At 44.7% G+C, this 12,575-nt stretch overlaps 1 protein-coding gene across 1 annotated transcript in view; it reads left to right on the top strand.

The window, feature by feature from the left end:
* Positions 1 to 12,575, top strand: part of CUNH3orf20 (chromosome unknown C3orf20 homolog) — a 70,331-nt gene that overhangs the window by 31,978 nt on the left and 25,778 nt on the right. Inside the window, exons 8-10 of the mRNA XM_026501430.4 lie at positions 3,735 to 3,866; positions 8,169 to 8,283; positions 9,641 to 9,893. Of these exons, the coding sequence (XP_026357215.3) occupies positions 3,735 to 3,866; positions 8,169 to 8,283; positions 9,641 to 9,893 (500 nt within the window). The remainder of the gene's footprint in view (positions 1 to 3,734; positions 3,867 to 8,168; positions 8,284 to 9,640; positions 9,894 to 12,575) is intronic.

Here is a 12,575-nt window from a genome sequence, read left to right as displayed (position 1 = left end):
TTTATTCGACAGAGATAGAGACAGCCAGTGAGAGAGGGAACACAAGCAGGGGGAGTGGGAGAGGAAGAAGCAGGCTCATAGCAGAAGAGCCTGATGTGGGGCTCGATCCCAGATCGCCGGGATCACGCCCTGAGCCGAAGGCAGAGGCTTAACCGCTGTGCCACCCAGGCGCCCCTAATCTGATTTTCTAAGTTTGACTATGATGCATTTGGGTATGGTTGTCTTTGTTCTGTTGGGGTTTCCTGAGCTGCTTGAATTTGTAAATTCCTGTCCTTCACCAAATTTGGAATGTCTTCTGTCATTGTTTTAGGGGGAAATGTGCTCAATCTCTCCCCTTTCCCCCCGGGACTCCAATTACATGTATTTTAGAGCTTTTAATATTGTCCCAAAGGTCTCTGAGACTCTGTCTTTTCTTCTTGTAATTTTTGAGTGAAAGAGCATGACCAGGGGGAGGGACAGAGGGAGAGAGAGAAAGAATTTTTTTTTTTAAGGATACTTTGCGTGACATTCAAGTTGACACTGCCTCTTTACAAAAAAAAAAGATTTATTTACTTGAGAGAGAGAGAGAAAGAGAGCATGAGTGGTGGGGGGGTGGCCAAAGAGAGAGAGAGAGAGAGAATCTCAAGCAGACTTCCCACCAAGTGTGGAGCCTATCACAGGGCTCGATCTCACAACCTTGAGATCATGAGAGCAGAAACCAAGAGTCAGTTCTTAACTGACTTAGCCACCCAGGCACCCTGACTTTGTTCTTTCTTGTTCAGAACAGTTTCTTCTGTTCTTAGATTAGATAATTTCCATGGGTCTAACTCTCAAGTTCACTAACTTTATTCTGATATCTTCATTCTGCTATTATGCTAATCCTGTGAATTTTTTAAATTTCACATATATATTTTCAAGTCAGGAATTTCCATTTAGTTCTTTTTTAATATTTTCTATTTCTGTGCTGAGATTTTCTCTTTTTTCACTTATTACAAATATATTTTCCTTGGCTTCATTGAGTACAGTTAAATTAGCTGCTTTAAAGTTCTTGTCTAATAATTTCAACATCTGGGACATACCACATAGGATTGGTTATCTGTTACCCTGAGAATGGTTCACACTTCACTGGTTCTTTACATGTTAAGTAATTTTAGATCACTGACATTGTGTATGTTGTCTGAGGATCTGTGGATTGTGGAGTCTGAATTTCGATATATTTCTCTGAAGAGTGTTAACATTTTTGTTTTAGCAGGCAGTGAACTTGGCCAGACTCACACCTCAAATTTTGTCTTACCTGCAGTAGGCAGGAGCTCACGTCTCAGTTCAGTTTTTCTGTTTCCCTGGCAATAAGCTGTCTTGAGTCTTCCCTGCTCACGCATGGTTCAGGGATTAGCCAGGGATATGGATGGTTTATTCATTGAATTTGAGCCTCTATTTCTTTGGTATTGTCCCTTCTGGAATTTTATCCTTACTTTTCTGTGATTGAAGTTGCCACAGGTTCAGTCCTTTGGTTCTCTGTGCCAGGAAGATGGTGGTGTTTTGACCATGACTGTGGCTTGCTTTCAGGCTAAAGCCATAAAGTAGAAATTCATCCCGTGCCAGCCCTTTCTTTTAAGTTTTGATTCTTCAAAATTTGACCACTTCTGTTTATTCTTCAGAGCCTTCGGGTTATTGTTTTATTGTATTTGTGTTCAAGTTCTGTGAGAGGGTCAGCCTGGTAGGAACTGACTCAGCTAAATTGGAGGTATAACCAGCTGGTTAGTTTCTAAGTTGAGGACTGGCATACTCAGTCCAGCAGTGTGTAGAAAGTTGACTAGAAAGGGAAAGTTCAGTGGATGGGCTAGTACACAGACTAGTTATGGAGTTACTAGCCAGACCTGACATGATGAAGGGTAGCAGCAACATTTTTTAAGGGAGCCATTTCAATAGAAGGATTCAGTGGCATTCAAGCATCAGCTGCATGAGAGAAGAGAGGAGTATAGATGACTCCGCAATGGCATATGTATCTGGGTGGAAATAGAAGTTTCTGAGAGGGTCAAAGATCAGTGTAGTTTTAGATGTGTTGATTGGGCTCAGCGGCTTTTGTGACATAATCCTCTCTTAGGTTGAGAGAGTGGGGATGATGGATATATGTGCTGGGTTGGCTCATGAATTCCCAAGAGGATGAGAAGTGAATGAGCTTGTAGAGCACCCATATTTGGGGCACTGGTGAGAGGAAGAGAAACCACCCAGGGAACAGGGATAATAAACAAAATAGTTATACTATGCTAAGCCCTATACATGCTTTACCCCACGAAATCTGCTCAGTGCCCTAGGAAAAAACTTCTGTTACTGTCCCCAGGCTCAGAGAAGCTAACCAACTTGCCTAAAATTGCTGCACTGGTAAGTAGCAATACTGGGATTTGACCTTGTCAGCCTGTAGCACTTGAGCTCTCAGCCACAGCTCTGAACTACACTCTCTAGAAGAAGAACAGGGAAAGATAGGTTGTTTTTTTTTTTTAAGTGGGAGTGATAACAAGTTTGAAGATGTCAAAAGACTTGACAAGAAGACAGCCATGGATCAAATGTTTTCTGGGTGCTGGAGAGCACTAGCATGCAGAATGAGGAAGGGAACCAATGGTGAGGAAATTGAATGTAGACCTTGGGGGCCAGTAAGTGGAATAGCAGAAGGAAATGAAAGGAGTGAAATGAAGAGTATTTCCTTAGTTCAGAGGAGTCCTAGGGTACACGTAGGTCAGGGACATCGAAGATGGAAAAAAGCATCACCACACAGCAGGTGGGGCTGTAGACTCCTAGGCCCTTGGGTAGGGCCACTGTGCATCGGTAACTCTCTGCACATGTGAACCGTACAGGGACCTCAGAGGATTGTGCTGCCACATCCTAACAATATCTGCTCATGTGCGTTATGGGCCTTTGTGGCTTGTGAAGCCACTTCCATAATCTTTATCTCATTTGAACCTAATACTAGCCTTTCAACTATTCCTGTTGAGGAATTTGAGCTTCAGAGAAGCTGGCTCGCTAACAGTGGCCAAACTGGAACTTACTTCTACAAAATTACCTACTTGTACAAAATTCTCAGTAAGGAGTGAGTTGCTGTAAAGGCAGCTCATTCTCCCTCTTTCTCTCTGGGACTGCTACTTAGGAAATCCCACCCTTTTAGAAGTGATTTTTTTAAAAAGCTCCTTTGGCTCCTCCTCAGGGGACAAGTAGTTACATATTTGGTGATTTGGGGTGGGGACTGAGCATGTGTGGCTCAGCCCCTTCTGGGTTCCCTTTTGTCATCTACCTACTCACCCACAGAGGAGCACGTACTGGTGTCTCCTGCGTTGTCAGCTTCCCCAGGCGGCTCTGCATCTCTAGACGAAGGCTCATAGTCAGACCTGGTGCCTGGGTGGGCATGTCTGATTCATAGACAGTGTAGGCTTATGACCCAAGCTGCATCTCCATCCAGCTCTACTAGAACCAAAGTCGGTGTGCCTCCAGACTCGATGTCTCTTTCACAGTTGGGTCTAAGCTTGGGCTAGAAAGGGAAGGGGCAGGGATAGAAAGACATCAGTTAGTTTTTCTGCCAGTCCCCCAGAGAAAGACTGGAATTCTTTCTTCTCCATGAAAGCTAAATTCCAACATAAGAACTGGAAGGATATTACAGCTTTCTCGGCCCCAAGCCAAGAGGAGTTTTGTGCCTTGTGGAGGGGTGGGAGGAAGGGTGGATAATAGAAGCAGAGATTCTCTAAGTATTGTTTCTTCATCTGCAGGTGAATGAGCAAATGAAGCTGACGGTGCTGAGCCAGGACTCCATCATGGTCTCCTTCACCTCCCTGAATGAAACAATAACACTCTCTGTATCAGCCAACAACTGTCCCCACGGGGTAGCACATGATAAACGGGTAAGCCAAAGCAGACCAGGTTCCCACGCCTGACCCCAGGGTGTCTCATTGTGGGTTGCCAGTCCATATCTCAATGCCTGTGCTCCTCCTATCCCCCTTCCCCCTGCCCCATGCAGGGCCCTACCTCTTTCTCTGACTAATGGACTCTTATTCATCATCACTGTCTGATGTTAGCACCAGCTTGTCTGCGAAACTTTTATCTGTTAGGAGTCTTACAGCTGTGATAGTATCCAAAGCAGGTTAGCTAAGCGTGGAGAGAAACGATATTGGCTCAGTAAAACTGAAAAGTCTATCAGGAGGCAGCTTTAGGCATGGCTGGATCCAGACCCTCAGATGATTCCATCAGATTTTCCCATCTCTTGGCTCCACTTTCCTCTTTGTTGGCTTCATTCTCCAGGAGTTTCTCTCCTTATGGTGACAAGATGGTCATGAGCATCTCTGGGCTCATTATTCCACCAGCTTTGCTCTTCCTAGGAGAAGAGGGGCTTCTCTTTCCTAAGCGCTCAAATAGAAGTGCCAATACCAACACTGCTACCTCCGTCCGAAGGGGCCCCCAAGGCCAGGACCACACGTTGCTCTCACAGGCCAGGCTCGGGTATCATGTCCGTCCTGAGAGCCAAAGGGCATGATCAGCCCCAGGTATGCCACCTGGGTGAAGGATGAGGCAGAAATATCATGGTGCTGTTACCAGAAGAGGGAGAGATGATATTGGAAAGAATAACTACCAATGTGTGTTGATGTCTCTCTCCACCACCCCCTTTCCCATCCCAAAGAGAGTCCACCTCTCCCTCTGCTCAGCCCTCCCTGCCATGACTCAGCTCTATTCTAGCACTCCTTTTTTTTTATAAACCTATCTTCTCTACCAGATTGAGAATTCCCTGTGATTCCTACCAATGTCTGTTTCCCCAGGGCTCCAGCACAGGACCGCTTCAAATTAAGTACTTACTAAATGTTTGTTGGATGGGTAAGAAAACAGTGGAGACTGGAAGCCCAGGTCTTCTATTCCCTGGGTCTTTATAGATCCTACTATGTGCCTGATCCCAAGTCAACATCGTGGAGAGAGATGGAGAGGATGGAGGGCACACAGTCCCCAATCCCTGAGGGGTTTCTGGTCTATTTGAGAACACTTGATATACACTGTGAGACAGGGGTAACCAAGGGTTCATTGATGGAGCAGGTCACTTACATTACAAACAGGGTGCTTTGCTAAGATTAATTCACTGGGGAAGCCTCCTTGGAACAGCAACAGAAGGACCACACCTCCTAGTTTCTGCGGGACCAGTCCCGGTTTATACCTGCCAGCCTGGAGGAATTATTAATAGCATCCTCTTTCACTCTTAAAAGTGTCCTGGTTTGGATGCTCGCTTAAATGATCACCCAGAGGGCAGTTCACCCTCCCCACGTTCCTGTCTGGGGTTGAGCAAGGCTCTTGTGCTGCAGGGGCATTTGCCACCAACATGCCATAGGCTCATAGACTCACAGAGCTGACAGAGCCCATTAGGAGCAGCCAGCCCAACGTTCTCACTTTACATGGGGACGTGGAGGTAGGCATTTGTTAGGGACCCGTGCTATATGAACAAGACACAGAGAACACCTGTGTTTCTCTCGGAGGAGAGCATTGCACCTGTTTTCCCACCACCTTTTCATTAAAGCAGCATTTCAACTTCATTAATTCATTAAGTAATTCAATTAACATTTATTGGCATTAGTGTGCCAACTTGGCTGCTGGGGATGTAGAAATGGAAGAAATTCTCTAAGATAACCTTCTGTCTAATGGAAGGGGGCGAAAGCATCAACACCAGTTGTAATCCAGCTGGATTGGTGCAGTGTGCCAGGGAAAGGGGCACCATGGGAGCTGCTGGGGTACCAGTATTCGTTAAAGGGGCCCCATAGGAGCACCCAGGAAACTCAGATGCCCGTGACTTCAGGATGCACTGATTACTTCAGAGAGCAAAAGAACCCCAGGTTTCGACTCCATTTAGGCTAAGATGATCATGCTTATTGATGGGCCCACCCTGCCCATTTGGTTCCATGCTATTACTCTAAGAATTGCTGTTACATGACTAAGCACACATGGTGTATGAGGTCCTATGTCTATATTTCTTAAAAACCTTTTTAGGCTGTGTTTTAAAAATGTGAGCTTACTTTTCTTAGCAAAGGCAATAGATACTAGAGAATTGTTCTTGCCCATAAAATGGTAGCAATGCTTTGTTTTCCTAACAACTTCTTGTCTGGTAATCACTGGAGTCTGGATCACAGCTAAGAACTAGGATGCAAGCAATTAAAGACCCCCGTGAAGAGCCAAGAGAGGTCACTCTGTCCATGTACCAAACATGCCCTCTGGGCCTAGGAAAGCCCTTAATAATTCAAGGTTTATTTTATCTTACCTGAATGCAATCTTAGAAGCGAGAACTGGAAGTCCAGAGCTGTGCTGTCCAATATGGTAGCCACAAGTCACAAGTGGCTACTGAGCACTTGCGCTGTGACAAGTCCAGATGGAGATCAGCCATAAGAGAAAATATACATTGCATTTCAAAAACATAACATGAAAAGAAAATGTAAAATTTCTCATGAATTGTTTGATTCCATGTTAAACTAAACATTTTTTTTTTAATATATTGGGTTAGATAAATATGTGGCTAGAATTAACTTCACCTTTAAGAGCTTTTTTATGTGGCTACAGGAACATTTACAACCACATATGTAGCTTGCATTTTAGTTCCAGTGGACCGTGCAGGGCTAAGAAGGTGGCGTCTTCATCAGGGAAGCTCATGGAGGCAGTTTGACAATGTGGTGGAAAGCTGGAAAGTTATTTAAAGGGACATCATAACTCAAAAAGTATAACTGTCTTGGGGACATTTAGCATAGGGCTAAGCAGACCAGTACATTAAAACAGCTTCTGGAAACAGTGCTGGATTCTAGTCAGTAGTCATTGATGTTGACCCAGAAGACTGACTTGCCATAGAAGCAGCAAGGTCAAAACCCCTTCTGTTTAATACGGAGTACAAATTTCAGACTAGATAAACAGCAGCAAATGAGGAAATATCGGATTTATTGTAGGGAACACAATTTCCAAATGTTGTGTTGAGTTGCCAGGTTAAGCATCTTGGAATACTTTTACACGAAATACGGATAATGCCCAGAAAATTGGCTTATGTTCGATTCTTGGACTGTCAGAGCTGCAAGGGGCCCCTGAGAAAACTTGCTGATTGTGCAGGCTAGCCTAGGTTAGGAAGAGGCCATGGAGGGGCGCCTGGCTGGCTCAGTCGTTAAGTGTCTGCCTTCGGCTCAGGGCGTGATCCCAGCGTTCTGGGATCGAGCCCCACATCAGGCTCCTTCGCTGAGAGCCTGCTTCTTCCTCTCCCACTCCCCCTGCTTGTGTTCCCTCTCTCGTTGGCTGTCTCTCTCTCTGTCAAATAAATAAATAAAAACTTAAAAAAAAAAAAAAAGGAAGAGGCCATGGAGCCTTGGGCTGGTCCCTTCCATTTCTGGGCCTCAGTGTCCCCATCTGTATAGTGATATGTAAGGGCCTTCCCAGCTTCCACACTCTCCCACTTGGGACTTTTAAAGTCCGTTCAACTTCTTCCTATGTCTGTGTGTTTGGGGTTAGTTATCTGTCATCAGCAAAATCCATGGCAGTCTAGAAAAGCTGAGGGTGGGAGGTAGGGTGGCTCCCTCCGCTAAGTTCCCATCACTGAGAAGCTTGTTAAATGGCTTCCCCAGACACGCATCACCTTGGAAGGAGCCACCTATCAGAGTGACAGGCAGAACAGCAGTCCCAGCTTTTATGGCCCTGCAGCCAGGCTCCTCACTAAATATTTCTATCAAGGCAGCACTTTGAAACTGAGGCAACACCTCAATTTAAATGCTTTATTGGGCCAGAGCGCCACCTCAAATCCTTTTTGGAAGCAGGCTGGGTATAAATTACAAATAAATAAATAAAATTAGCCTAGAAGCAGCAGCTAGGGCCAAAACCCAGAAGGATGGTTGAGGCTTTGCTATTATTTGGGGGCATCCTTTACAGAAGCCCTGCCTGCAGGGTAGATAAGGACACGTAGAGTGACCTTCATTCTTTAGAAAATCTGTCCGCTATCCATCCCATTCTCTCTACCTGAGGCTTCACTTCCACAGAAATTGGACGGATGTGCAGGAATTCACTGAGCAGAGGGGGGACAGAGGTGTGTCCCAGCAGAGGTGACGGCACCTCCCCCAAACCAGAGCAAGGCCTAGTCGTTGGTGGGCTGGGCTAATGGCTCCTGGCGGGGAGGCAACAATGCTCTCTCCTCCTTGGCCTTTCCCCAGCTGCTAACCCGCATGGACGACAAAATATTCAAGATGAACCGAGCTCTGGCAGAGATCAAGAAGCGGTTTCAAAAGACAGTGTCACAGTTTATGAATTCTGTCTTGCTGGCGGCAGGTAAGGGGCAGAAAGGTGGGGGATGCCTAGCTGATAACTTCCTAAGTCTTGGATCACCTGCAAGGCATCTCTGAGGACAGCTTTTTACCACCCAGGGAGGCGGGCGGGCAGGGTGACTTCCTCGTTGGTAGATGGGGTGACGAGGCTTGGGCCGCTGAAGCAAAGGTACTTGCTCAGGGCCATGTCACGAGTAATGGCGGCCTTCACCACCTTCAGTTTCTGAGCGCCGTCCCGCGTGTCCTCAGTGTCTCCTGTGGTGGTTTTATTTTCCTGAGCGTCCCATCGTTCTGTAACTCTTTCTGACCCACTCCTCCATCTGGTTCACCTTTCAGCTCTGTCTCCCATATTGTCCATCATCCGTTTGTAGACCCTGTTCCTCTCCTTGTGGACAATCTCAATAGAAGAGAAGAAAGCAGCCAGCTCACCAGGCTGTCCCTGTTAGGCCACAGGGCTCCCCCAGGGCCAGCATGGTGACCTCAGGACCCCTCCCACATCTAGGCTTTCCTGCTGATGGGCCTGGGGACAAAGGAACAGTGACTTCCATTCTGTGCCACCCCTGGCTGGTTACTGGGGGGCTGTGCTCCAAGGAGTTTCTCCTCATCCCTAAATACTCAGTTCAGCTGTATCCCTCCTCCAGAAAGCCTTCCCTGATTTCCCCAGCAGAATGAGTCTCATACTCCTCTGGGTTCCCACAACACATACAAAATGTACTCTAATTATAAATCTTACTACCTAGCATAGTGACTATTTCTTTGTTTGCCCACCCCCCGGCCCCATACCCCAGCTTGGAGTTCTCAGAGGCGGGGAACCCTGTTTGGGTCATCTGTATATTCCCAGCATCCAAGAAATGTTTGGTAGGTGAATGAAGGAATGAAGGTCCCGGGCCTTAGAAGTTTTCAAGTCTAGTAGGGAAACTAAAACAAGAATACAAATAAGCACAACAAAGAAAGTAGATGGAAATTACTTAAATCCAGAAATATAGGGACCGGCATTCTCAGGGAAGAGAACAATATGGCTGCGTTGTGTACCCAGCCTCTATGAGAGCAATGGAGGACACAGAGCTAAATGAAACACAGGCTTCTTGGAGGAAGAGGCATCTCAGCTGGGTTTTGACGAATGAATAGAAACGAGATTGATTTGTTCTTACATTCAGCCAGCATTTGCCGATCCACTAATTGTACTAGTGTTGGAGCTCTGCGCTGGACAGCAGAGGGGAGACAGCCTGGCAGGAGGATGTGCAAGAGTGGAGGAGTGGCATGGAGGATGAGCTGAAGGGCTGCTGATACGCAGAGCCCCACAACAGGGCAGGGAAGGCTGGGCCACGAGGGCGAGTGACAGCTGTGTCTTCTGTTAACAGGCCTGTTTACCATAGAATACCCGGTTAAGGAAGAGGCGGAAATCAGTCGAGCCAAGGTAAAATCGAGTCCCTATTTCGAGCGGAGCACCAAGCCAAGTTTATACTCAGGAGAAGCCCTTTTACTACGATCTCAGTCAGCCCGACCTGAATCCTCAATTGGAGAGTCTTCAAAGGAAGAGCATGCGTCTGCTTCTGTAAGCCCCACTCGGAAGAAGAGCATCAAGATCCAAGCCAAAGCCATGGTCGCACCCAGGTGGGCTTGGGCCTTCGTTTCTTCTGGCCTCCCTGTGTCAGACACAGGGATGGGCCGCAGGCTCACGGCGGAGAACGGAACAGATGAGGCCCTTCCTCTTAGAGCTGAAACGTTAGGGGCAGGAGAAGAAAGACAATAAACACATGAAGGAATGACGTCGTTTTCAGTAGTGATAAGGTCTAGGAAGAAAGTAAATCAGGGTCACGGGTTAGAGCAGAAGTTGGCAAACTGGGGCCATTCACCAAATCTGGCCCCACTGCCTGCCTTTTGATGAGTGAGCTAAGGAAGAAGAGTTTTTACCTTTTGAAATGCTTGGGGGGAAAAGATCAAAAGAAGAATATTTTATGACATGTGCAATGATATAAAATTCAAATGTCACGTTTTATTGGAACAGCCACACCCACTCATTTACATGTTGTCCATAGCTGCTTTCCTGCCAAGACAAAATGTTGAGTAATTATGACTGAGACCATCCGGTCTGCAAAAACTAGAATATTTACTATCTGGCCCTGTGTAGAAAATGTTGACTAACGCCAGGGGGTAGAGAGTGGCTGGGAAGTGGGGTGGGTAGTGTTAAATGAGATAGCCGGTCAGGGAAGGCACTTCTGGGGAGGTGATATTTAAACGGGGATCCAGGATGAGAGATGAGAAATAGGCAGCCACAGAGAAGGACGGGGAAGGAACAGCAGCAGAGGGTAGAGCAAGCAGAGACCTGCGACAAGAACATCCCACCATGCCGGTATGTGTGAGGGAAAGCAAGACCAGTGCCGAGCATGGTGATGAAGAGGGCACATGGCTGTGCATTGAGCACAGAGAGGTAGGCAGGAACCAGATCAGGTGGCCTTGTTAGTGCTGTAGGAAGCCATCCCGTCACTTTAAGACAGGAAGTGGTATCATCCGATCCATGGGGTTTTTTAACTTAAAAAAAAAAATACGTATCTTTTATGTTTTTCTATTTTAATTTTATATCATATTAATTACATAAATTGTAATATAATATTAAAATGCTTAGGGGAAAAGCATTTTGAGGGGCTCATTAAAGTATTTTAATATAATATTAGTATAATATTTCTATATAAAAATATAGAAAAATGAACAAATCCTAAGTGTATAGCTCAATGCATATCGCAAAGTGAGCACACCTTATAACCAAACCAAGGAATAGAGTATTACCAGCTCCTTAGAAATGCCCTCTTGTCCTTGCCCTCCCAGGCCTTCCTCCTCGAAGGGAAGAGTTCTAACTTCATACATTAGAAGGTTTTTTTTTTTTTAACGTTATTGCAATGGAGCTATTCAGGATGTATTCTTTGACATCTAGGCTCTTTTGCTCAACACTATAATCGTGAGTTCTGTGTCGCAGTAGTTTGCTCATTCTCATTGCTGGATGGTAATCTATTATTTGAGTACACTATGAATTATGCATTCTGATGTTAGTGGGTATTTGGGTTGTTTACAGTTGTGGTTAATGACCAACTGTGCTGGCGTGAGCACATGTCCTTGTTGATGGTTGGCATACGCCGGGGGGTGAGATGGCTGTGCTGAGTAGGTATATGTCTCACTCGTAGTAGGGACTGGCCATTTTCTGGAGTGCTGGTATCAAGTTCTGCTCCCGCCAGCGGCAGTGAGACCTTCGGTTACTCCACATCCTCACTAATGCTTGAAATTGCCAATGATTTCAATTATAGCCATTCTGTAATGATGATAACGGTTTTCATTTGTATTTCCCTGGTGACTGTAGAGGTTGAGTACCTCTTCGGTCACTTTTTGACCATTTTGGATATTCTCTTTTGTAAAGGGCCTGTTTAGCTCTTTCATCCATTTTTCTACTGGTCATTTGCCTTTTCTTGATTTATATTTTGGTGTTCTTTGTATGTTGTGGGTACAAGACTTTTCTCAGTTTTACATGTTGCAAATGATCTTACACTTACTCTGATAAGGATGCCTATTGAGGAACAGAAGCTGGCAAATTTAACGTCCAATTTTCAATATTTTTCTTTATAATTAGCTTTTTATATCCTATTCAGGAACTTTCCCTGTTCAGAGAAGATGACAATATTCAACAAAGTAACTTTTCTAGTAACTTTTTAATTTTAACTTTTACATTATATTTTTCCTCCACCTGGAAATTTCTGTGGCGATGTGAAATAGGAACCAAGTTTTAATTTTTTTCCATATATATAAAATATACAAGTATTCCAATATATATAAAAGATTGTAACTTCCCCATGACTCTTTGGTGCAAGCTCTGTCACAAGTTAAGGGGCTCTATGTGTATTAATCAGGGGACATTTTCTGGATTCCTATTTTGTTTCCTATTTGTCCAGTCTTTTACCAATACCAAACTATCCAATTAATTATTATAGCTTTATAATAAGTATTGATATATAGCAGACTACTCAAACATTGTTGTTCTAAATCTTTTTGCTGTTTTTTTGCCCTTTACATTTCCATATAATTTTAGAATCACCTTGTCAGTTTAAAAAATATATCTTGGGATTTCAACTGGATTGTTAATGTCTTATAATATTGGAATATTTCAATCCATGAACGTGGTTTATCTTTTTGTTTATTTAATGTCTTCTCTAATCTCTCTATAGTTTGTAGTTTTCAACATAGAGGTCTTATGTGTCTTTCATTAGGTTTATTTTAGGGTATTTAATAATTTTTGTTGCTATTATAAGT

Source organism: Ursus arctos, unplaced genomic scaffold, assembly GCF_023065955.2.
Source record: "Ursus arctos isolate Adak ecotype North America unplaced genomic scaffold, UrsArc2.0 scaffold_14, whole genome shotgun sequence".
In the NCBI taxonomy this organism is placed as follows: domain Eukaryota; kingdom Metazoa; phylum Chordata; class Mammalia; order Carnivora; family Ursidae; genus Ursus; species Ursus arctos.
Note: the sequence above shows the minus strand (reverse complement) of the source record. Positions and strands in the feature narration are given on the sequence as shown.